This window comes from Culex quinquefasciatus, chromosome 1, assembly GCF_015732765.1.
Source record: "Culex quinquefasciatus strain JHB chromosome 1, VPISU_Cqui_1.0_pri_paternal, whole genome shotgun sequence".
Taxonomy (NCBI): domain Eukaryota; kingdom Metazoa; phylum Arthropoda; class Insecta; order Diptera; family Culicidae; genus Culex; species Culex quinquefasciatus.
Window position 1 is genome coordinate 25,366,086 of NC_051861.1, and position 23,974 is coordinate 25,390,059.

The 23,974-nt window shown below is 39.6% G+C and overlaps 1 protein-coding gene across 7 annotated transcripts in view; it reads right to left on the minus strand.

Moving 5' to 3' along the window:
- The window catches only part of LOC6031670 (dopamine receptor 1), a 361,738-nt gene that overhangs the window by 108,910 nt on the left and 228,854 nt on the right, over positions 1 to 23,974 (minus strand). Inside the window, exon 1 of one of the 7 annotated variants that reach the window (XM_038248924.1) lies at positions 7,159 to 7,487. The exons of the other annotated variants lie outside the window; for them this stretch is intronic. Coding sequence (XP_038104852.1) covers positions 7,159 to 7,179 — 21 coding nt within the window. The 5' untranslated portion in view covers positions 7,180 to 7,487. Of the gene's footprint in view, positions 1 to 7,158; positions 7,488 to 23,974 lie in introns of those variants that run through there. 7 annotated transcript variants of the gene reach the window in all.

Genomic DNA, 23,974 nt, shown 5'->3' on the forward strand with positions numbered 1-23,974 from the left:
GAAACCATTCCACCAGCTTTTCCTTGTTCATCAGAAAATGAAAGCAAAAAAAAAGAAGAGTTGAAATCCACCACCATTGTTGCCAATTTCGTGTCACATTTACGAACACCCCATCAAGCCAAAGTGCCCTCGAGGCAATCATCTTCCAGGGAAGTGCAACTCCCCCCGATGGGTGCAACCATCCTGCCAAGAACGTTTCCATGAAAGTCTTTTGGCTTTGGCAAGTCTCGGAACTTCTACTGTCACTATTTACTTCTAGCAAGAAATGAAATATCGCAGTTGTTCGGTTTCTGAAACACTTTAAAAATGGTTTTTGAATGATGGTCTTTACGAAAAATCATAAACAGTGAGCTAGAAAATTTGAACATTTTCTTATGTTTTGATTATTCTGAAAAAATGCATTATTTGGGTCGGTAATCCTCCGCCAACTCACACAGCATTTGTCCCGATCCCTCTTCGATTTACGTGAAACACGGGGTATTTTTTCGAGAATGAAATATTGGTCGCAAAAATTTTAAAGTGCACCGTTTTCAAGTTATAGGCATTTTAGGTAACTTTTTTGAAAATAGTCGAAGTTTTTCATTTTTGCCTTCCTCACTGAGGAAAGGCTATAAAATCACTCGAAAAATGAACTTATTAATTTGACCTCGTAGACCCACCATCACGTATACATATCGACTCAGAATCATGTTCTGAGCAAATGTCTGTGTGGATGTGTGTAGGTGGGTGGACAAAAAATTGTCACTCGATTATCTCCGGACTGGATGAACGGATATTGACCGTATTGGTCTCAAGTACTTCAAAAGTTATGCTAAAAAAACGATTTCAGCGTATGTCCGGAAGATTGTAGAAAGGGTGGTTTTTGCAAGAAAACCTATCATGTTATACATTTTCAGAAAGGTATTAAAAACTTTCCAATGAGCTCAAAATATTGAAGATTTGACAACCCTATCGAAAGTTATTAGCACTTAAGTGTTATTTATACACTCTTTGGAGGCCGGATCTCAGATATTTCAATGAAAATGATGTCCGAGTCCATCATGCGACTTGTCGTTAGTTAGATAATCAAAAGACCTTTCAAATGAGCCTAAAACATCAAGGATCTGACAACCCTATCAAAAGTCATTAGCACTTAAGTGTTATTTATACACTTTTTTGAGCCCGGATTTCAGATATTGTGATAGAAATATTGTCTGAATCTTCCATGTGAACTATCGTTGGATAGGTTTTCTATCAGACCTTGCCGATGAGTCAGAAATATTGAAGGTCTGCGAACCCTATCAAAAGAAATGAGTAATAAAGTTGATTTGTTAAACATGTTTAGTGGGAATTTTGCTATTTTTACTGGATGCATGACTTTATGAATGTGAGGAAGGCACCAACCACCTAAAGGTGGATTAAGTAACTTTTTTAAATTAGAGCCCATGTTTGCCCACTTTTGAAAAAAAAAAAATTGAAAAGCTGAGAAAATTCTCTATATTTTGATTACGCATTTTTGAAATGTTAGCCTTGATTAAATAATTTGAAAATATAGTTTTCGAAAAGATCGGAAAATTTCACGATAGTTACATATTTTAACATTGTAAAGTTGAAAAATTTTTGCGACCAATATTTCAATTTTTTCAAAAAATCTGTATTGATTCAAAAATTCATAACTCGGCCAAAATTTTTTTGCCCATTCTGGAAATTTCTGAAAAGTTGGCATTTGATGTCCTCTAAAGCATATAAAAAAATTAAAATAGTTTTTTTTTGCAAATCAAGTTTCAGTGATAAAAAGTAAAATTAAAAATCAACAAACCGTGAATTTTTTTTTTTCAAAAGATACAGATTTTTGAATTTTCACAAATCATTTTTGTATGGACAGCTGTCAAATTTGTATGGAAAATTATATGAACGAACTAATGATGCAAAATGGCTTCTATGGGCATACCGAAGGCATCAAAAAAGTTTCAGCCGGATTAAAAAATAGAAAAAAATCGAGTTACCGAAATCACAGGGAATTGCTCTAATGATACAAAATTCGGTATGTCTGATATTTGGCCTTTAGCGGGGTTTACCGAAATATTTCGTCAGGGGTTCTAGAGCAACTTTTTTTTTAAAGATTATTCTTCGATTTTATGGGATATTTGTTCAAAATGTCTCAGAAAATCGGTGCATTTATGTTGATATCACTCAAATTTCTTATGAATATCCCTTGAGGACTCTTATAAACTATAATACCAATATTTGACCACAAATAGAAAAATTCAAACCAAATTTACCAGATTTTTAGCTTTCTTTGAAAATACTAACAAATCCAAGCTGGAAACACCGATACGACCGAAAATAAATCTTTTCTTTGTACAATTTGTTATGAAAATTCAGCAACATCTTGCCTGGATACGAATTTGAGCCATAAACAATGCAAAACATGGACTATTTCATTAAAAAGCTGCTTATTACCCGAGAATCCGGAAATTATTTTTTCATTCCTCTGCCACATTTCATCATTACATTTTAAATCATTTTCTTAACAATCACACTGTAGAGGACAGTTTTCTGAAAATGTTCTATAAATAAGTATCAGTTTGGTTCAATATAAACAGAAATATGCCCAATTTCCTAAAATCAATAGCGACTTTCCCAAAATTCCTTGATGTTAATTCTCTTTCAAATGATGAACAAAAGTTACCTCTTAGGACAAAGTTTCACGCAAATCAAAGAGGGGTCTTGGCAACTTTGGTAGAGAATTAACTTGGCAACGTTGGTAGAGAATTACTCCTGCACCAATCTCACTAAATCAGGGAAACTATTTGAAAAAAAAAAAACGGATCACCAAAATGTTACAAGCTGATGAATTATATTTAAAATGCATTAGCTTAAAGATAAATTTACAATGCTTTACTGTATGAGAAACTGAAAAAAAACTTTGAAAACTGTTGAGAATCCATTTTTTTAAATAAAAGTGTAAGAACTTGTTAACTTTTTAACGTCCAATTTTTTTATTTTTCCCTTGTTCAGAGTTCGTTTTGAGCATTTTTGTTGAACGAAAAACTTTGCTTTAGTTTATTGTTTCTTTTTGCTTGATTTTTACATTTTCTGCTTCAAAATGATTCCATTATCATTCAAATAGTAAAAATGCATAGAGGCATAGTCTGGAACGATAAAAAATTAGGGAAGAGTGGAGAGACTTGATCCCCTTTTTTTCGTATTGCACATTACTTTGTTAATTTCCACAAAAACTATGAACTTTTTTGCATTAATTGAAAGCTTGTAACCGTTCGGAACCTCACTCGTGAAGGTTACCGCGATTTACGCGATTTGTTATTCGTTTAATGTGAAAGTTGGGAAGTGTTCGCGTGTCAAGTGTTTTGTCTCCGGTAAACGACCCAGCAAGTGACGTCCACCAAGACCGCAGCCAGCAGAAGCTTCCGAAACCGACCACCAGAGGACCTCGTCGGCAGTGGGCGGTAGAGAGGTGACATGACGGTAGGTTGGAAGGTCAGGGAAAAGGCGCGGAAAGAGGAGGGGAAAGACGAAGACCGTCAACCGTCAAGGACTCCTCAAGACTCGTCCAATTGCCCGGAAAGAGTCATAGCAAACAGTTGGAACGCTACAACTCCACTGTTTCGCCAAGTAGTGCACCAGGAGTGTTTGAGACCGCTGAAGGACATCAGGTATGTCCACCAAACCCGCCAGTTTGCCAACCCTAACGACCTCATCCGCCTAACCAACAAAACCAACCGTCATGGCTCACCTAACCTCAACCATCACCTTCAGGACCCCTCGTACCTCACGTTAAGTGCCAGTTCGGCACCGCCTCGCAGCAACCGTGTCGAGGACACCAACCGGGGACTCGCCGCAACCATCGAGTCACCCCCAGAATCCAGTGCGCAGCCGGACGTCTACCCGCTTCGTACCTGCGCCTCATCCGGGTATTCCGGACACCCTCGATGGTGCTCCGAAGGTCGTAGGACGCAACCAACCACGACAGAGGGCAGGACGACAAGAACCGGAACGAGTGGGACCTTGTACGACCGTAACCGGTCAAGTACGCCGCCAAGACCATATCCAGGAGGCTGCGCCGTGATACGGCGAGTGCCAGAACAACAACGAGCGGTTGCGCCGCGTAGCGGCGAGTAGCTGTAGCAACAGGAGAGGAGGAAGCGACGTCACCGGAAGCAGTGTCGGAGTACGGGGCCCCGAGAAGAAGGAAGGAAAAGAAGGTCAGATAGTTATAAGAAAGTGGGAGGACAAATAGAGAAAGTTCGATCGAAGTTGTGGAGTTTTACCTTGGCCGAAAGCATTTCCCAAGCTTACCGCGATTCAGGACCGCAGGCATGCCGACTCTGAGGCTACATGAGGGAGTCTCGGTAGCGCTCGTGAGCCGGTGGTAACCCGACAGTTACAAGCTTTAACATTAAACTGTGTATGGCTGATAAGGGTAATTAATCAGATGAACTCTTCGAATCATGTCAAGCGTTTTTAAAAAAATATTTTAAACCGGCATTTTCAAAATGTTAGGGGTTACTTGATAACCCCTTTCCACATTTTGAAGAAATGTTAAGCAAACGGTTTCTTATTCATCCAAACTTGTGATTTACTATAAGTTACAGCAATTTCTCATATAAACTGTATGTCTGTGTTAAAAATAAAGTAAGTTTAGTACGTAAAATATTTAAAAACTTAAAGTATTCTTTTTCGCAATTCCGTCGTGAAACTATTTACTTTTCCTGTCATACTTGAACGACGAAAAAGCCTACTTTTCTGTACCAAAAATAGTAGAATCGAGTAGCAACACTTTTATAACTTTCGGGTCTACTAGGGTGACTCACTTAGTTAATAAATGCTACAAGGCAAGGGGATCGAAACATAAAACTCAATGGGGCCCAAATAAGTCCCTTTTTGAACCTCAGGGTCGGCATAAATTATGCTCACGAGGCAGGAAAACACTGGTGTCGCATCAAGCTTAACTCCTCGGTTTATTGTCCTGTTTGTCACGTTCTTGTCACGGCTTCCTCCTTAACCTGACCTTCTCCCTCCTGTCCTAACCCACTTCCTTATTGTCTATCTCCTACCTTAACACTCTTTCTTCCTTGTCCGTGGGCGGACCTGCTGCTCGGGGTCCCTCAGCTACTGCTGCCGCTGCTGCTGGATCTGCTGACGCGATCGCTGTATCCGACCTCGGCCTGCTCGCGCTGCACGCTGGCCTGGGGTGGCTTGTCGTGGCCGTCGGCGTTCCGACGCACGGGTTGATGCTGCTGCAGCCTTCGCTGGACCCTCATTTGCCTGCCCTCTGCGCGTCCTCGAGTGTGTTGACGGACTCGAGCTTCAGCTGTCCACGAAGGTACCGCTGGTCTTGCCCGGTTTCCGGCGCAGGGTTTGATGGTGTAGGGCAGGTCTTCGGAACTGGCTGGCTCCTCTCGTTGTGGCTCGTGGTTCCCGGATGGAGGACTCACGCGGCTCAGCTTTGAGCGGCTGGTCGCTGGTCGACACCGATTGTGCACGGTGGACGGGTTGGGGAAAACCACGGGCGAGCCACGGGTTGATCCGGGAAATCCGAGTCGCGGATTCCGGCTTTTGTAGCTAAAACTACGGGGTCCTGTGATGAGATGGGGGAACAAGATTTGAACAAGATGGCGGTTACACTGGGCGTTGGTTTCGGGGCACGGATCAGGGTTGTTGGCGGGTTCGCGGGTTTACCTGGATGTCCTGGGGTGTCTTGCACGGTCCTTCCGTGTCTTCCGTGAAGTCCTTCTCCTTGGTGAGTCGCGGCACTTCACTTTATCACGCCGCGGAGCTTTAAGCGTAGCTCGGACGGCTTTCTTCGCGATCGTAACGACGCGTACTCTATTAGATACACCGGGCAAATGGCCGATCTACGGCAGGACATGGAACCGCGAACCTCTGATCCGGCGAAGTCCCATATTTCGCCCCATCATCATCATCATCCTTTTCGCCACGGCTACCAATCCTTGCGATGTTCTTCGGCCCTCTGGTGGTGGCTAGCGGCGTTACTCCATCTCATTGGCGATTTCATACGGGGTGGTCGCGCTCGCTCTCCGTGGGTGACACAAACCGAATCGTCTCACTCTCAACGAACACACTCGCTAACCTGCCCCTGTGTCACTGGAATTCACTCACTACACACCCACTGGTTACACTTTTCAAGATAAATGCTGAAAAGTTCTATTTTTCAGCACTGAAATTGGTGCTGAAAAGTTGAACTTTTCAGCACTTGTTTCGAAATATGAAACTTTTCAATTTTTTTTTGATTCAAACGATTTATTGTCAAATCTTTATCGTCTTTCAAAAAATCAAGGCAATGATGGAAGTCGTTCCCTTGAATATATTTTAGAAATAAAATGAATAAAATAACTTTTTCGAATTCTTTATTGCTTTTTGAAAAAAATAAATAGCTTTTTATAAAAAAATCTGTTCATTCAAAAACAACCATGATGCAGAAAATTCAAATTTTCTTCGTTCAATATTTAAAAAAAAGCTACAAAAAGATTCAGTACATTGTATCACAAGTTGCATGCTCTCAAGAAAATTTAGAATACTTAGTTCAAAAATGATTTTGGATTCATCATCTATTTGGACATGACTTAAAGCTACATTTTGTTGTAAATAGAGTTAACATAAATCCCTAGATTTTTGCTCTTACCTTAAACACAGTCACACAGTTTTATTGTTTGATTGCAACATAAGAGCTCATGAAAAATCTTCATCTTAAAATGTGTTCAAAATGATTTTGAGTAAGCTTGTATTTCGACCACCCGCGTGGATCAATTGGACCGCGCACTGGACTCACATTCCAGAGGTCACCGATTTGAATCCCGCGGTGGGTCCCCTCAATTCTAAGTGTCATAATGGGTATTCGGCGCCGTCGCTCCATGCAATACTCTCCGTACACTTTGGAGCCCAGGGTGGTAAAGTCTTTGTAGATAAATGAAAGACACTAGTGGTTGGTACTTGCAATACTGACCGACAGCTATAAAGTCAACGTCGTTGTATTTGTAACAAGATGTGGACTTCTGATTGCATTTACAAGAACACTTATATGTAATTTTCACTTAACAATTTGTTGCATGTTTAAAGATATAAATCGAAATGACTTTATTAATGTAATGTTTGAGTGTTTCAGTTACATCATATACTGTGAAGTTTTTCGCATACCTTAGCTAGTCTGCATCCCATTCACATTAAAGTAATTTCTTCTTAAGCAAGCACTCTTTTGGGCCCTTCTTTTGCCATTCCGGATGCCACAACATAAAATTGTCACAAAATATCACATTAAACGATGCACCACTTTACTCGTAGCACCGGAAACCAGAACCAAAAACCAAAAACTGGTCCAACCGAAAAAAAATAACACAAATCCGACGCGAACGATTCCGCAGTCAAACTGCCACTTCCAATTGGGCACGCTACTTTCGAAGAAGAGTGCACTCCCCCTCTCTTCCAGGTTGGGTAGGAGCATAGTGGGAGTACTACGCTACTGGAGAGCGTTTCAGTACCCATAGCACTGAGCACAGCAGCACCAGCTGGCTGTCCACCAAATGGTCCACGGGGCTCTTCAATTGGATAAGTGGATTGCGCTTCACCCGGGCTTCACTCTTCAATTGGATAACGACGTTATCAGTTGCCAGCAGATTTTTTTTTTCGCAACCGCAATCTATTGGTGGTGAGAGTTGAGGGAAAGTGTATGAATGAGGGTTAAGAACATAGGATATGGTGAGTGTTTGGGGATTGACCGTCTAATGGCCATTTTTTTTGTTTTTTTTTTATTTTTTTTAAATTTTAGTCGTGTTCAGAAGGTCATTTTGAGCCAATTTCGTTACATGAATAACTATGATTTTGATCTTGATCTTTTGATTTATGTTTTTCTTTAATTAAAAAAAAATACGGAAGTACCTTGTTAAGTTTATGATAGGTCAATTCACTTCTAAAACTTGAATGTTCAGCATCCTGACCGTAAGCCGATTCCAGATGCTATCCGCCGTCCGGGCCAGTCAAGTGGATCTCTTTCATGCAAGCAGGAAAAACGTTTTGTCAAACGTGAGAGATTTGTCTTAATCGGCACTAGGTACCGTCGAGAGCGGCGTCTCCGTTATAAACAGAAAAAAAGTTTAAATTTGATGTGCTACATAATTTTCCAAAATTGTTTTTTCCTCACATCGCTTTGTACTGTATGAATATTTTGTTAAAAACTTACATTTATTTCGCTATAAAAAATATCAAATATTTTTAAGTGTGCAAGTAGATGGATACATTGAAAAGAAAGGAGAAAGATTACATTTATTCAATTTAATTCCGAGCAGCATCCCACTAAAATAGCAGCTACAGGAAATCCAGTGCATGATACGTAAGATTAAATTGAATCTACGACTATCTTTGATATGTATCATGTTTATCTGGATTGATTTATGAGTGTCTGAATGAATTGTGAATGCTGGTTGTTAGATACCGTAAACCGGGGTGACTTTGATAGGATTTCAATTTGTTTTTGGAATATTTTCCAACAGGTTATGTTTTTCTCAAGATTATTATTTTTAAAACATGTACTGGGGTAGGCCACACAAAGTCCATGCACTATTTTGGAAAAAAAAGTTTTTTTAATAGTGTTTAGAAAAATAGTTACGTTTAAAATTCGTATTTTTAATTCCGGGGTGACTTTGATAGTCATAGTTTTTCTTGTTAAAATCACATTTAAGATGTTCAAACTTTATTTGTACGTTAAATGTACCATCACTAAAGTAGCTGATATAGTTTGTAAGAAAAAAAATCAATGTATATTTTAAGTTAACTAAGTTTATAAGCTTTTTAGCAAAATACATATAAATTTTAGGTAAAATTGCTAAAAAGTCGAAATTTTGACTAAAATTTGTTAAAACTAGTTTTGTTTATAAAATTATTGATTTATATTGCATTTTATACTGAATTTCAAGCACGAATCACAAGTTTTCAAATTTTACATGAAATTTGTTCAACTGAAATTGCATATAAATTTGGAGATTTTTTTAATTGTGTTTCAAAAACACATATTATTTATTATTTACAAACTTATTTAACCTTCTCCTAGTGGAAAATTGTCCAAAGAATCCGAAAATGCATTTCGTTTTCAGATTAAAAATCATGTTCATTGAGAAAATCATGACCCTTTGAGAAGTTTAAAATAATGGCTTCCATCAACATTTTCTTAACTATAGTTAACTAACTTTATAAACTTTTCAAAAATTTATGAAAAGTTCTTCTTGAGGTACATTGAACACTTCTCTACCACGGTCAGTATGTCTCTGAACCATTCCTTACGTATTTTGATTGTACTCTTCATTTTGCGGAAAAATCGCAAACCTATCAAAGTCACCCCGGCTATCAAAGTCACCCCGTTTTACGGTACTATGAATTAGGGTTTCTTTCATATACATTCTGAACAAAAAAAAAAAATTCCTTCCAATCTTAATTGATTTCGTAGTTTTCGAAATCTTGAATCAAATTTTCAAATTCGTTTGAAATCTTCTAATATGGCTCAAGAGTCAGCCACAACTACAACAATAGCACTTCCCCCCTCTTTTGATGGTCAACACACTTCCTTGTGCTTCAGACAGCCTCCACGGAATATAATCTCTTGTAGCCAGCTAGTCCCGCCCCAGAAATCCACTCCATCATCATCCCAGAGGCCCCCCAGATCCGGGATTCTCTTGACTTATAACACTACTCGACAAAACAAAACTTGTGTCAAGGGATTGACGATATCTCATCCGTTCCTGAGAGAAAAGGCATCCCCGAATCCGATGCATTCGACAGAATTTGATTTTATGTCCACGCGGACTGATGCAAATCTGGTAAATTTTTTAACATAAAAAATCGAACAATTTAAAAAAAACCATGAGTCTCCTCCCAATTATATGAGCCATCTACAAGAATATGGAAGCGCCTGGTGCATAACCATTTCCTTTAAGCACAACGGAAACAACCAATACAAATGTATAAAAAGTTGTCAAGTTCTCGGGGTCCACAGCTAGCATTTTTGAACGATTATAAAAATAAATATTAAAAGTTTAAAATTAATTTATTTAAAAACATATTTTTGATTTATTTGTTTACTAAAATTTTATGTATCTCAAAGGTCTATGGGTACTTCGGGATGTCCATGGTCATCCAAGGACTCCCTGGAGTTAAGATCTACGAGTCTACCGCCGTAACAAGCAATAGGTCGTCTTATTTTGACCCCGGATCTTGTGCGTATAGCATCAGTGGATATGGTAGACTACTGTATGAATGTGTTGGGATGTTCATGGTCATCCAAGGACTCCCTGGTGTTAAGATCTACGAGTCTACCGCCGTAACAAGCAAGAGGTCGTCTTATTTTGACCCCGGATCTTGTGTGTATAGCATCAGTGCATATGGTAGACTACTGTATGAATGTGTTGGGATGTTCATGGTCATCCAAGGACTCCCTGGAGTTAAGATCTACGAGTCTACCGCCGTAACAAGCAAGAGGTCGTCGGATTTTGACCCCGGATCATGTGCGTATATCATCAGTGGATATGGTAGACTACTATATGAATGTGTTTGGATGTTCATGGTCATCCAAGGACTCCCTGGAGTTAAGATCTACGAGTCTACCGCCGTAACAAGCAAGAGGTCGTCGGATTTTGACCCCGGATCATGTGCGTATAGCATCAGTGGATATGGTAGACTACTATATGAATGTGTTGGGATGTTCATGGTCATCCAAGGACTCCCTGGAGTTAAGATCTACGAGTCTACCGTCGTAACAAGCAAGAGGTCGTCGGATTTTGACCCCGGATCATGTGCGTATAGCGTCAGTGGATATGGTAGACTACTATATGAATGTGTTGGGATGTTCATGGTCATCCAAGGACTCCCTGGAGTTAAGATCTACGAGTCTACCACCGTAACAAGCAATAGGTCGTCTTATTTTGACCCCGGATCTTGTGCGTATAGCATCAGTGGATATGGTAGACTACTGTATGAATGTGTTGGGATGTCCATGGTCATCCGAGGACTCCCTGGTGTTAAGATCTACGAGTCTACCGCCGTAACAAGCAAGAGGTCGTCGGATTTTGACCCCGGATCATGTGCGTATAGCATCAGTGGATATGGTAGACTACTATATGAATGTGTTGGGATGTTCATGGTCATCCAAGGACTCCCTGGAGTTAAGATCTACGAGTCTACCGCCGTAACAAGCAAGAGGTCGTCGGATTTTGACCCCGGATCATGTGCGTATAGCATCAGTGGATATGGTAGACTACTATATGAATGTGTTGGGATGTTCATGGTCATCCGAGGACTCCCTGGAGTTAAGATCTACGAGTCTACCGCCGTAACAAGCAAGAGGTCGTCGGATTTTGACCCCGGATCATGTGCGTATAGCATCAGTGGATATGGTAGACTACTGTATGAATGTGTTGGGATGTTCATGGTCATCCAAGGACTCCCTGGAGTTAAGATCTACGAGTCTACCGCCGTAACAAGCAAGAGGTCGTCGGATTTTGACCCCGGATCATGTGCGTATAGCATCAGTGGATATGGTAGACTACTATATGAATGTGTTGGGATGTTCATGGTCATCCAAGGACTCCTGGAGTTAAGATCTACGAGTCTACCGCCGTAACAAGCAAGAGGTCGTCTTATTATGACCCCGGATCTTGTGTGTATAGCATCAGTGCATATGGTAGACTACTGTATGAATGTGTTGGGTTGTTCATGGTCATCCAAGGACTCCCTGGAGTTAAGATCTACGAGTCTACCGCCGTAACAAGCAAGAGGTCGTCGGATTTTGACCCCGGATCATGTGCGTATAGCATCAGTGCATATGGTAGACTACTATATGAATGTGTTAGGATGTCCATGGTTATCCGAGGACTCCTGGAGTTAAGATCTACGAGTCTACCGCCGTATCAAGCAAGAGGTCGTCTTATTTTGACCCCGGATCTTGTGCGTATATCCTTGCTTACCACTTAAGCCAAACGGCGACCTATTGTTTGTTACGACGGTAGACTCGTAGACTCATGGGAGTCCTTGGATGACCATGAACATCCCAACACATTCATACAGTAGTCTACCATATGCACTGATGCTATACACACAAGATCCGGGGTCAAAATAAGACGACCTTTTGCTTGCTACGGCGGTAGACTCGTAGATCTTAACACCAGGGAGTCCTCGGATGACCATGGACATCCCAACACATTCATACAGTAGTCTACCATATCCACTGATGCTATACGCACATGATCCGGGGTCAAAATCCGACGACCTCTTGCTTGTTACGGCGGTAGACTCGTAGATCTTAACTCCAGGGAGTCCTTGGATGACCATGGACATCCCAACACATTCATATAGTAGTCTACCATATGCACTGATGCTATACGCATAAGATCCGGGGTCAAAATCCGACGACCTCTTGCTTGTTACGGCGGTAGACTCGTAGATCTTAACTCCAGGGAGTCCTTGGATGACCATGAACATCCCAACACATTCATATAGTAGTCTACCATATCCACTGATGCTATACGCACATGATCCGGGGTCAAAATCCGACGACCTCTTGCTTGTTACGGCGGTAGACTCGTAGATCTTAACTCCAGGGAGTCCTCGGATGACCATGAACATCCCAACACATTCATACAGTAGTCTACCATATCCACTGATGCTATACGCACATGATCCGGGGTCAAATCCGACGACCTCTTGCTTGTTACGGCGGTAGACTCGTAGACTCAGGGAGTCCTTGGATGACCATGAACATCCCAACACATTCATATAGTAGTCTACCATATCCACTGATGCTATACGCACATGATCCGGGGTCAAAATCCGACGACCTCTTGCTTGTTACGGCGGTAGACTCGTAGATCTTAACTCCAGGGAGTCCTTGGATGACCATGAACATCCCAACACATTCATACAGTAGTCTACCATATGCACTGATGCTATACACACAAGATCCGGGGTCAAAATAAGACGACCTCTTGCTTGCTACGGCGGTAGACTCGTAGATCTTAACACCAGGGAGTCCTCGGATGACCATGGACATCCCAACACATTCATACAGTAGTCTACCATATCCACTGATGCTATACGCACATGATCCGGGGTCAAAATCCGACGACCTCTTGCTTGTTACGGCGGTAGACTCGTAGATCTTAACTCCAGGGAGTCCTTGGATGACCATGAACATCCCAACACATTCATACAGTAGTCTACCATATCCACTGATGCTATACGCACATGATCCGGGGTCAAAATCCGACGACCTCTTGCTTGTTACGGCGGTAGACTCGTAGATCTTAACTCCAGGGAGTCCTTGGATGACCATGAACATCCCAACACATTCATATAGTAGTCTACCATATCCATTGATGCTATACGCACATGATCCGGGGTCAAAATCTCACGACCTTTTGCTTGTTACGGCGGTAGACTCGTAGATCTTAACTCCAGGGAGTCCTTGGATGACCATGAACATCCAAACACATTCATATAGTAGTCTACCATATCCACTGATGATATACGCACATGATCCGGGGTCAAAATCCGACGACCTCTTGCTTGTTACGGCGGTAGACTCGTAGATCTTAACTCCAGGGAGTCCTTGGATGACCATGAACATCCCAACACATTCATACAGTAGTCTACCATATGCACTGATGCTATACACACAAGATCCGGGGTCAAAATAAGACGACCACTTGCTTGCTACGGCGGTAGACTCGTAGATCTTAACACCAGGGAGTCCTCGGATGACCATGGACATCCCAACACATTCATACAGTAGTCTACCATATCCACTGATGCTATACGCACAAGATCCGGGGTCAAAATAAGACGACCTATTGCTTGTTACGGCGGTAGACTCGTAGATCTTAACTCCAGGGAGTCCTTGGATGACCATGGACATCCCAACACATTCATATAGTAGTCTACCATATCCACTGATGCTATACGCACAAGATCCGGGGTCAAAATCCGACGACCTCTTGCTTGTTACGGCGGTAGACTCGTAGATCTTAACTCCAGGGAGTCCTTGGATGACCATGAACATCCCAACACATTCATATAGTAGTCTACCATATCCACTGATGATATACGCACATGATCCGGGGTCAAAATCCGACGACCTCTTGCTTGTTACGGCGGTAGACTCGTAGATCTTAACTCCAGGGAGTCCTTGGATGACCATGAACATCCCAACACATTCATACAGTAGTCTACCATATCCACTGATGCTATACGCACATGATCCGGGGTCAAAATCCGACAACCTCTTGCTTGTTACGGCGGTAGACTCGTAGATCTTAACTCCAGGGAGTCCTTGGATGACCATGAACATCCCAACACATTCATATAGTAGTCTACCATATCCATTGATGCTATACGCACATGATCCGGGGTCAAAATCTCACGACCTTTTGCTTGTTACGGCGGTAGACTCGTAGATCTTAACTCCAGGAGTCCTTGGATGACCTTTAAGACCTTTAAGATACATAAAATTTTAGTAAACAAATAAATCAAAAATATGTTTTTAAATAAATTAATTTTAAACTTTTAATATTTATTTTTATGATCGTACAAAAATGCTAGCTGTGGACCCCCCCGAGAACTTGACAACTTTTTTATACATTTGTATTGGTTGTTTCCGTTGTGCTTAAAGGAAATGGCTATGCACCAGGCGCTTCCATATTCTTGTAGATGGCTCATATAATTGGGAGGAGATGCATGGTTTTTTTAAATTGTTCGATTTTTTATGTTAAAAAATTTACCAGATTTGCATCAGTCCGCGTGGACATAAAATCAAATTCTGTCGAATGCATCGGATTCGGGGATGCCTTTTCTCTCAGGAACGGATGAGATATCGTTAATCCCTTGACACAAGTTTTGTTTTGTCGAGTAGTGTAATAGAACATCCACTTGAGGCGCCACCACTGCTTCTGATGCTACTACTTCTGTTGTTAAATAAAGGGGGGAGGTCGAGGGGTTTTCATGCTGTCAGAATTGTTGTCAGTTCTGTGCTTATCTCAATGGGGGGTTGGTTTGGGATGAGTTTTGCCTCCACTTTTGAGCACTTTCAATTATCTGTTGAGATATTGAAATTGATAACCGTTTGTTATCTGGGCTGGACCATCTTGCCATCCCTGTCAGTTGGCTGTTCAGAGCACCAAGGGTCATGGTTGAGGACCACCCATAGTGTGCAGCAATAATCCGTCTGGGTTTCATCTTGAGTGGATTTTAATTTAAAGCTGAATTTAAGATCATGGTTGTTGACGGTTTTTTTCACTGCATGTTCCAATTTAGAAGAAAATGGGATGAATATGAAAATTGTACATGAAATATCGCTGAAATCGTTGAAATCTTATTTTGAAAAGTGCAACCGTAATCTTTTTGCAAATATGTCTGATACATGTCTTATATCTTCACCTGTCAAAAACGTTACACTAGCATGATTCAATTCCGTGGGGAGGCCACGTGGCTCCTAAAACTCGCTGTATGCCGTGCTTTCTTACAAGGAACCAGCAAAAAAAAAGGCCAGACGAATGTGATTTCGGCTCAAGCTCTGAACAAATACCCAGAAAGTGAACATATGGCAAAATCCAAATCTCCAAGGAAATTGTCGACGGTAGAAACGGCATCAGAATATTCAAAATCAATATTGTTACGAGCCGTTGACTCACGACGTGGTTGAATGAACAATAATCTTCAGGTTGCCGGGGACAGCTTGCAAAAGGTGAAGTGTTGCCAGTACCGGTGGAAAGTCGTTCGGCTTGAATTGAGTACGCAAACATTTGGGGGTCCGTTTAACCAAAGTAAGAAGCATTGACTGTTTTAATCAGCAAATTGGCATAAAGCTTTAACAAGTTTAGTTCCACGTTCAATCAAACTGTTTAAGTCAAATTCAAGCAGTCTTAAAGCCTAAACCGAATGCTTCAAAACGAGGTGCTAAACTGATAATCAATAAACCATCCATCAATTTCCATCAAATCAATCGAGCAGAATCAACGACTGGTGTTTACCCACCCACCAAAACCACACAGTCTATAGCGGGAGAAATGATTCCGTCAACCGTGTTTCTGCCGGTGCGCTGACAAGCTGTAGATGGTGGCGGGAAAAATCATGAAAATTTTATCACTTTATTTTCACACAAAACCAAGCATCGAGGCAGATCAGGCAAACTTAATGGAAGAGCTTTTCTGTTGTTGGCTAAGCTTTAGTGCTGCCAGTTGACAATCATAAATGTTTCGTTGTACATTAAATTTAACTGAAAAGGCTTCATCCATAAAGTACGTCACGCTAAAATCAGCCAAAATTTACACCCCTCCCCCCTTTTGTCACGCTTTCCCTATACTTATAACAAACAATGTCACACTTTCTCAGACCCCCTTGAGCGTGACATAATTTATGGATGACGCCAAAGCCATGTTTAAAAAATGAAGAGTTGGGACAGCTGTTAAAGCCATTTGAGTAATATTGAAAGATATTTTATTGTTCCTGTTCTGATTATCACAAGTTTAACTATGGCTTTTTCAAAATACCCCTTGAATTGCCTTTTTATGTGATATTAACTACTTTTTGAGGCTAGAGCAGGGGTGCTCAAAGTTTTTGAAGGCCGGGCCAAATTTGAAGCTCAATTGAGGGTCCAAATTTACAAAATATTTTATTAATAAAATGAAATATTGTAATTTTAATTTAAAAGTCTAGAAAATACATCTTTAAGTTATTTTTTTTTATTTCTGCAACCATTTGAAAATTTTCGCTAATTAAAGATAATAGAAAACAGAAAATGGCATTTTCCAATGGTATTGTTGATTTTTTTTTGGCATCTGAAAAAAAAATCTGATTGTACTTGTGTTTTCAATTAAATTTTAAAGTTTTTTTTTTATTTAAAAAATGGTGACATGTAATCTGAACAATTTATGTAGGTAACAGCATAATTTTATCTTTAAACTAAGTGTGAATGATGAAAAATTGTTGAGAGCCAGAACTTCAACATTTCAATGAAAAACCCGATTTAATCCCACCAGGGGTGAGATAGAGCCTTTCTTAGTAAAGAATTTAACTTCTTTCAATCCATAACATCGACTTGATACAAAAAATCTTATGATGAAAGCAAGGTATTATTAATGATGTGTTTTCCAAAAGAAATTGAAAACGCAATTTTCACCAAAAGAATATTTTTAATCGTACAAATTCTTAATCAAACAAGCGTTTATGACAAACGCGAGCATAGCAAGCTTCCCATGCGCCAGTGACGATGCACACTGCGGGTTTGGTTTTCTAGTTTTGGTACGAGCCCAAAAACCGAACAAAGCAGGCGCAAAGCAAAACCGACACTTGACTCTGAAAGCTCCAAGAGAGTAGACGTGTGTGGCGTGCGCGCTAAAGTCATCGTGCCTCGAGTTGTTTGACGGATGGAGGTGGAAGAGACCTCCGAGACGGATGATTTCCAACTCATCCCCGGAAATCGGAAGCGGAAGAAGACCCCTGAGATCACCGGAGCTGTCGTCGGAGAAGGAAAAGTGGAGCAGAATGTGCTCAATAACAACAAGTTCAGCCCGCTAGCGGAAAACGAAAACAACAACAATGCCAGCCCAGCAGGAGGAGAAGACGCCCCGGCGGTTTTACCACCCGGCCAGTCGGCAGGTAAACAAAATCAACCACCTTTGGTGATGAAGAGCACCACGGATTTTTACAAGCTCGTGGCGATAGGGGAAAGTTGTAAATTTGGTTTCAACCCGATTTACAAACTGACCCGATTTGGAACCAAGGTGACCTGCTTCTCTGTAAAAGATTTTGACAAGTTGCAAGAGCTCCTCAAGAAGAAGAAAGTGGAATTCTACACCCAAGCGTGCGGACTTTATCCGGAGGCGCCAGCAGGCGTCGAAACCGAAACCGCTGGCAAGGAAGGTGGAGAAGCAGAGTCCAGCAGTTCCGGCGTTATAGGTATAGTCCTATACCTTTCTTTAGTAAGAAAAGCAAAAAGTAAATCGTTCTAAAAGTTGTTCGGGATTGCCGATCGATGTCAAATTTGTTTCAGATGCTCACTCATGGTCTGTACTATGAATGTAGGAAGAAATTTCGGATAAAATTAGAAACGAAAAATGTTGGCGAAGGTCACCAGGTGGGCTTTTGCCTTTTTTTAGGGATTTTTTTCTTATGGTAGGTTAATCAAACGGCTCTAACTCCAGAACCATATTATGAATCGGGATGAAAATTTGGGAGGTTGTAGAGTTTGAAAAATGCATTTTTTGATATAAATAAAAGATATGAAAATGAAAAAAATTTACCATTTTTTCATTTGAAAACTGTGTATTTTGTTGAAAAGTCTGTCCACATCCGAAAACAGATGGATATTTCGAAATTTGAGCGGCAACTCGCCCAGGTTCAGCACACTAGCTTTCATCTGCATTCAGAAGAATCAAAATCGGATTCAGGGTAGCTGAGAACGACGCGACACAAAATTTTGCAAAATTTTACCACATACGAACATCACTCGATCTCCACGGAATTTATTTTCTCAAAATTCGAGGGTTGGAGATAGACGAGTTCTGTCAAGACGAATCGATAGAGCGTTGAAAATCAATGCAGTGTGATTTTCTGGCGATTTTTCCGATCAATATTTATGCTGTATCGTTTTATTTACGAAGATGAAAATGATGTCTAGCCATAAAGTAAAACCTATACCTTTCTTTAGTTAGAAAGGCAAAAATATGTTAAAAATAGTTTTAAGCACCCGTAATGTTAAATTGCGATCAAAAAAGGTAAAATTCAACGAAAATAAAAACATAAATAATCCCAAACATGCTCAAATGATACGAATCGCAGAGGAAAGCATTTTTAATAGAATTCAGTTGGTTGCACTTAAATTTCCATTGATTTTTTGCAGTTTTTTGAAAAAAAATTTGCTCTTGATTTTTCGACCAAATTTTTAATTATGAGGGGAAGGGAGGGTTGGTCGACAAAAGCTTTGTAAAATGTTTGCAACAGACTTATTCCTCCGATTTCAACATTTCTAGAGTTTTTTTTTGAAAAGGTCCAATTAACCAAATTTTCAATCATTGCTTTTTGGGTGTTTTTAGAACCGCCTTGAGTCAGGGGTATTCAAAAAAACCCAAAAAGCAAAAAAATAAAATTTGGTTTATTGGATCTTTTCAAAACAAACTCTGGATTTCATCTGCCTGAATCAGATTCGTTATCCAACTGTCATGAGTTGGAATCCCGAGAGAAGGTTTCTAAGTGCAAATTAAGTTTGAGGACCATTTTATAAAAGGGTTATTATGACTTTATGAATACTTATATTTTTGTAATTATTACAGATTATTACCCAAGTCAAATATTTTCAAAAATGTTTGATGAATGTTTTGACGATATTTACTAGTTTCACTCACATTGAAACGTGTGAAATTGTTTTGATGATTAAGATTTTTGAACAAAATATTTGTGTCTTAAAATAAGGATCAAAATATTGATAAATCATAAGTTTTTTAACTAACAAAAAATAAAAAAAAAGCATAAAAAAGTTTCAAATAAACATTAATTTTGAAAAAGTATAAAATCACTTTACTAGTGGAAAACGGGCCATTTTACATGATCATTCAAAATAGGTCCGCGGGCCACAAAAAATCACCTCGCGGGTCATACTTTGGGCACCCCTGGGCTAGAGCTTAATTGGGCCAAGTTGGTTCCATTAATAAAACTAATTTATGATTACGGGTTTTGATTGATATTTTTCGGTGAAAAAATATAAATCAAAACCCGTAATCATAAAAATAACGGTGATCAAAAATAGTCCAAAAAAAAACTAATTTATTTTGCGCACTGTATTTCCAAGAGTTCATAATTCAAATTAACAATATTATCGGATCTTATGTGTAATTTACATATTGAATTTAGCTTTTGACATAAAACTACCACCACCTGAAATTTCCCAAAAAAGTTTCCACGTAGTTTTTGAGTGGCACCTGATCAGAAACTAAAATTACCCCAACAATTTTTTTCAAGATGGGTTTGGACTTTGGCCGACATTTTCCAAATTCACCCAAGTTGGCAACTATAGAAATAAGGATTTCACATTCTGCAAGTAGAGTAAATTTCGTATTTTCAATAATTTAATAAATGTTCGCAAAATTTAATTAAATTTTGTAAAGGAAACTTGTGAGGCGGGATACAACGATATACCTCGAATTATTGCATGATAATTTTTGATACATTTTCAATTAATGTTTTTTTTTTGGAGAAATTACCAAATCTATAATTTGTTTGCTAGGTTAAATAGAAACAGTATCGAACACGTTCTTCTTCAAAACACGTTGCCTCCTAGCAACATTACTTGGACTGTGTTGAACAATCAATAAAACTGTCGGAATGCGTTCACATCTGGTTGATTCCATACACCTTCAGACAGCTGCCTCGCGGGCAGTAGTGTAACGTGCCAGTTCTGTCTCACTGCTTGACCCGTAAGTCTCTCTGTATGGTTCCACGTCCGGCTGAATTTTCATAGTACCATCAAACCATTCATCATCAATCACGCCGGACTGTCCGTCCAATGAGATCAATCAAACGCAGAAACGTGTTCCTGGGCAATTCCTGGGATTGCCGTGAAGCTTACAGTTTAGGATGCGTAGAATCCAATCGGACAATTTCTATACAGTTTCCTCCGAAATGACTGCTGGCAGCCAACAATTTGACGTGATCGAGCTATGCTATCTTGTCGCACGTCGGTTTTTTTGAGCTTCGAAAATGATTACGTTTAAAAATTTTCTGCATTTGAGTGATTTTGACAAATAGTTTTTTTCAGTTTTTGTTCAATATCGTTCTGAACTCGAATTAGCCAAAAATGCACAAGTGGAAAGATAGCACGATCACGACGAATTGATAAATTACAGGAGAATATACCAGAAGCAGGAGGTCGATCATACAGCTCATAGAGAGATAAAATTCTAGCGAAAATTGCGCAGGTTGTCAGTATCGGTTCGCACAAATGCTTAACAAGCTTGACCAGTTGAACATTGGAACTCGTTTTTCAGAATTTTGCTGTGAACGGTTTTTAAAATTTTTTGGTTTTCGGTAGAGTGCGTTAAATTTTTTTATTCGAAATTATTGAATGTTCGGAATTGAAGCTACCGTAAACTGGGATCAATCGGGACACATGGGGCGAATTGGGATAGCAGTTTTAACCATGTTGGAGCACAATATTTTGATTTTTCTGCGGTTAGAACAGACTCAGACCAACAAAATGTGTACATCCGTTTCCAAATTTAATAGCTTTAAGTGCTCTAAAAACTGCTGTCCCTATTCAGACTGTATTCCCGATTCACCCCAGATTACGGTAATAATAGTACAAAAAAAAAAAAACGGAGCGAAATGTTTCCACAAAAACGTGAAAAAAAGTTATCGGAACTACTGTTCCACTTTCCTCTAAACTGTTTCTTCCTGCCTAATAAATGTCTCGTCCATCGGCAAAGATTTCCCCCGACAATTCAACAAAATGGACAGACAAGCAACATCAACAAAGCTGAAAATTTCCCTGCAAAGTACGAACACAAACAGCAAGTATTTAGCACCAGTTATTTATTCTCTTAAGTTTCCGTACTCTCCCCGGAGGGGGTCGTCCGCGGAAACTTTTCAACCAATCGAGACGAAAAAGCGAAAGATGCTGGGCAAATGGATTATTAATAATTAAGAGTACTTTCGGCAGGCGAGGACAACTTTTGTCAATCAGCGCACACAGCGAAAGGCCGGACGACGAGCAGTCAAATTTCGCGGAAGGTCGAAAAACAATTCGATAACATTTGGGCGTTAATTTCGCAGCGGCAAAAGTTGAACGCTTTTCGATTCAACAGATAATTAAGAGCGAGCTTTCTTCTTTTTGTCGAAAATAACCCCAGGGCGAAAACGGGGGCCGGGCTGGAGTCGTTTTTATTGACACAAGCTGTTGTTGTGGGCGGGTTGGGTGAAAAGGATTTACTCGGGTTTTCATTGGAAGTGAAGGTTAAAAATCGTTTTTCATTGTGGATTAAATCTCGGGTGAAATTAGGCAAACCTTCCGGGATTTTGAGGATCAGATGTTTACATTTCCGGCGAACAATAATAAGAGCTTGTACATTTCTTGGAATCAGAATGCCGCCGGTAAAATTCAGGAACATCGCACTATTCTAAAAAATAAAAAAGAAAAAATATCTGTCTTTAAGAGAAACTAAAGTCAGCTTATTGAAAAGCAATATCTCACTTGCCTCAATCTCTGGGCATCATATCCCTTTTTCTTTCAGCTATGATTCAGTACAGGGTCTGTTTACCCCCCTGGGGGATTGCAATCGCTGAATGTTCAAGAAAGAGAAACGTACGAATCTTACGGAATCATCCCCTTGTCTTATACTACCCATACACGACGTAGAAGATGATTTGATGGTACTTTGCGAACGCTTTTCTCCAAATGGGTAGCCCAATCCGGACTGGTATGCATGAACTTACGAGATATTTTTCATCTTCAAATAGTTGATACGTCTTCAAAATTTGGTAATAATTCTAAAAATGTTTTTTTTAAATGAGATTCCTTTTGATAAGCGTTTTGTTTGAATTTTCATTTTGATAATAATCAAAAAGGACCAAAATATTTTTCGGAAATCTCAGACCCCCCGCTTCCCCCTTCCTTCATGGACAATTTCCAAACAAAACCATTTTTTTAGACAAGCGCTTAACCCCCCCTGGTTTTCGGACATAACTCAATCAATCGGAACGATTCTTGTTTCCAGGAATTTGTAAAAACGTTTAGATGTTCCTTAAATTTTGCAGAACTTGATTTGAACAAATCTGTAATCTTTCCAGCGATTTTTTTTTACACGCAAACAACGATGTTTTTGATCGCATAAATTACAGATTTGATCAAATTGAGTTTTGCAAAGTTCCAGGATCATCTAGACATCTAAAAAAATCACTAGAAAAATGAATCGTCTTGATTAGAGGGTGACGATTCTCGAGATTTTCAATTTCCCGGCAATCGAGAGTTGAACTTGGCAATTTCCCGGGAACTCCCGGGACCCGGGAGTTTTTTTACTACGCCAACAGTGTCAAAAATTTAAAATGAAAAGTAATAAATTTGTTTCTTTTAAATGAATTCAGTTACTGTTAGTTCATACTAATTCTATGAAACGTTAATTTAAGCAGCCTCATTGTTTTGAGGAACTATATAAAACTTTTGATTTTTTCTGAATCTGCAAAAACAAAATCGTTTCTTGAGTTTTTTAAGACTCAAAATTGTAGTTTAAAATATTTACGAATCTTAATTCGCACTGAGTGATTTTTCAAAAGGTTCACAAACTTGTTATTAGATTTTTGTAAAATTAATCACTTATATGGGTAATTCCATCTGAAGTGTGCAAGAAAAAATGCAAATTTGAAAATTACCATCTCCGATTCTGCTCAAATTTGGCAGAGCTGTTGAGACTGTCAAAACATGTAAAAATCCTGAATTTCATCCAAATCGGACCACCCCCTCCATTTTTGTACCCTCCCAAAAAATCGACTTTTTGGCTATTTTTGAGCGAAACCCCTATCTTCGAACGACGATAACTCAGGAACCACAAATCTTAGAGAGTCGGTCTTAGACTCAATTTTGAAGGAAATTGGACTTAGAATCCATTTCCGTGATCAAAATTTGGATTAAAATATTTTTTTCTACCTGTATTGCGCAATTGAAAACTTTGAATGGCCGTATCTCAAAACAGCCCTATTTATTTTTTAAATTTGACCTCACCATCGTATTCCCCGTCCAATTTTACATAAGAATCACTTATCGACAGAAAGGAATATGTTTCGTTCCAGAGATATCGAATTTTAAAGTTTTGAGTATTTGAGATTACCTAAATTAGCTACACTCGCCACATATGCTAGAAGGACTCGGGCGCGCTGATCAATAACTGCTACCTGTTTATTTATTGAAATACGATTTCATCCCAATTAATCATTA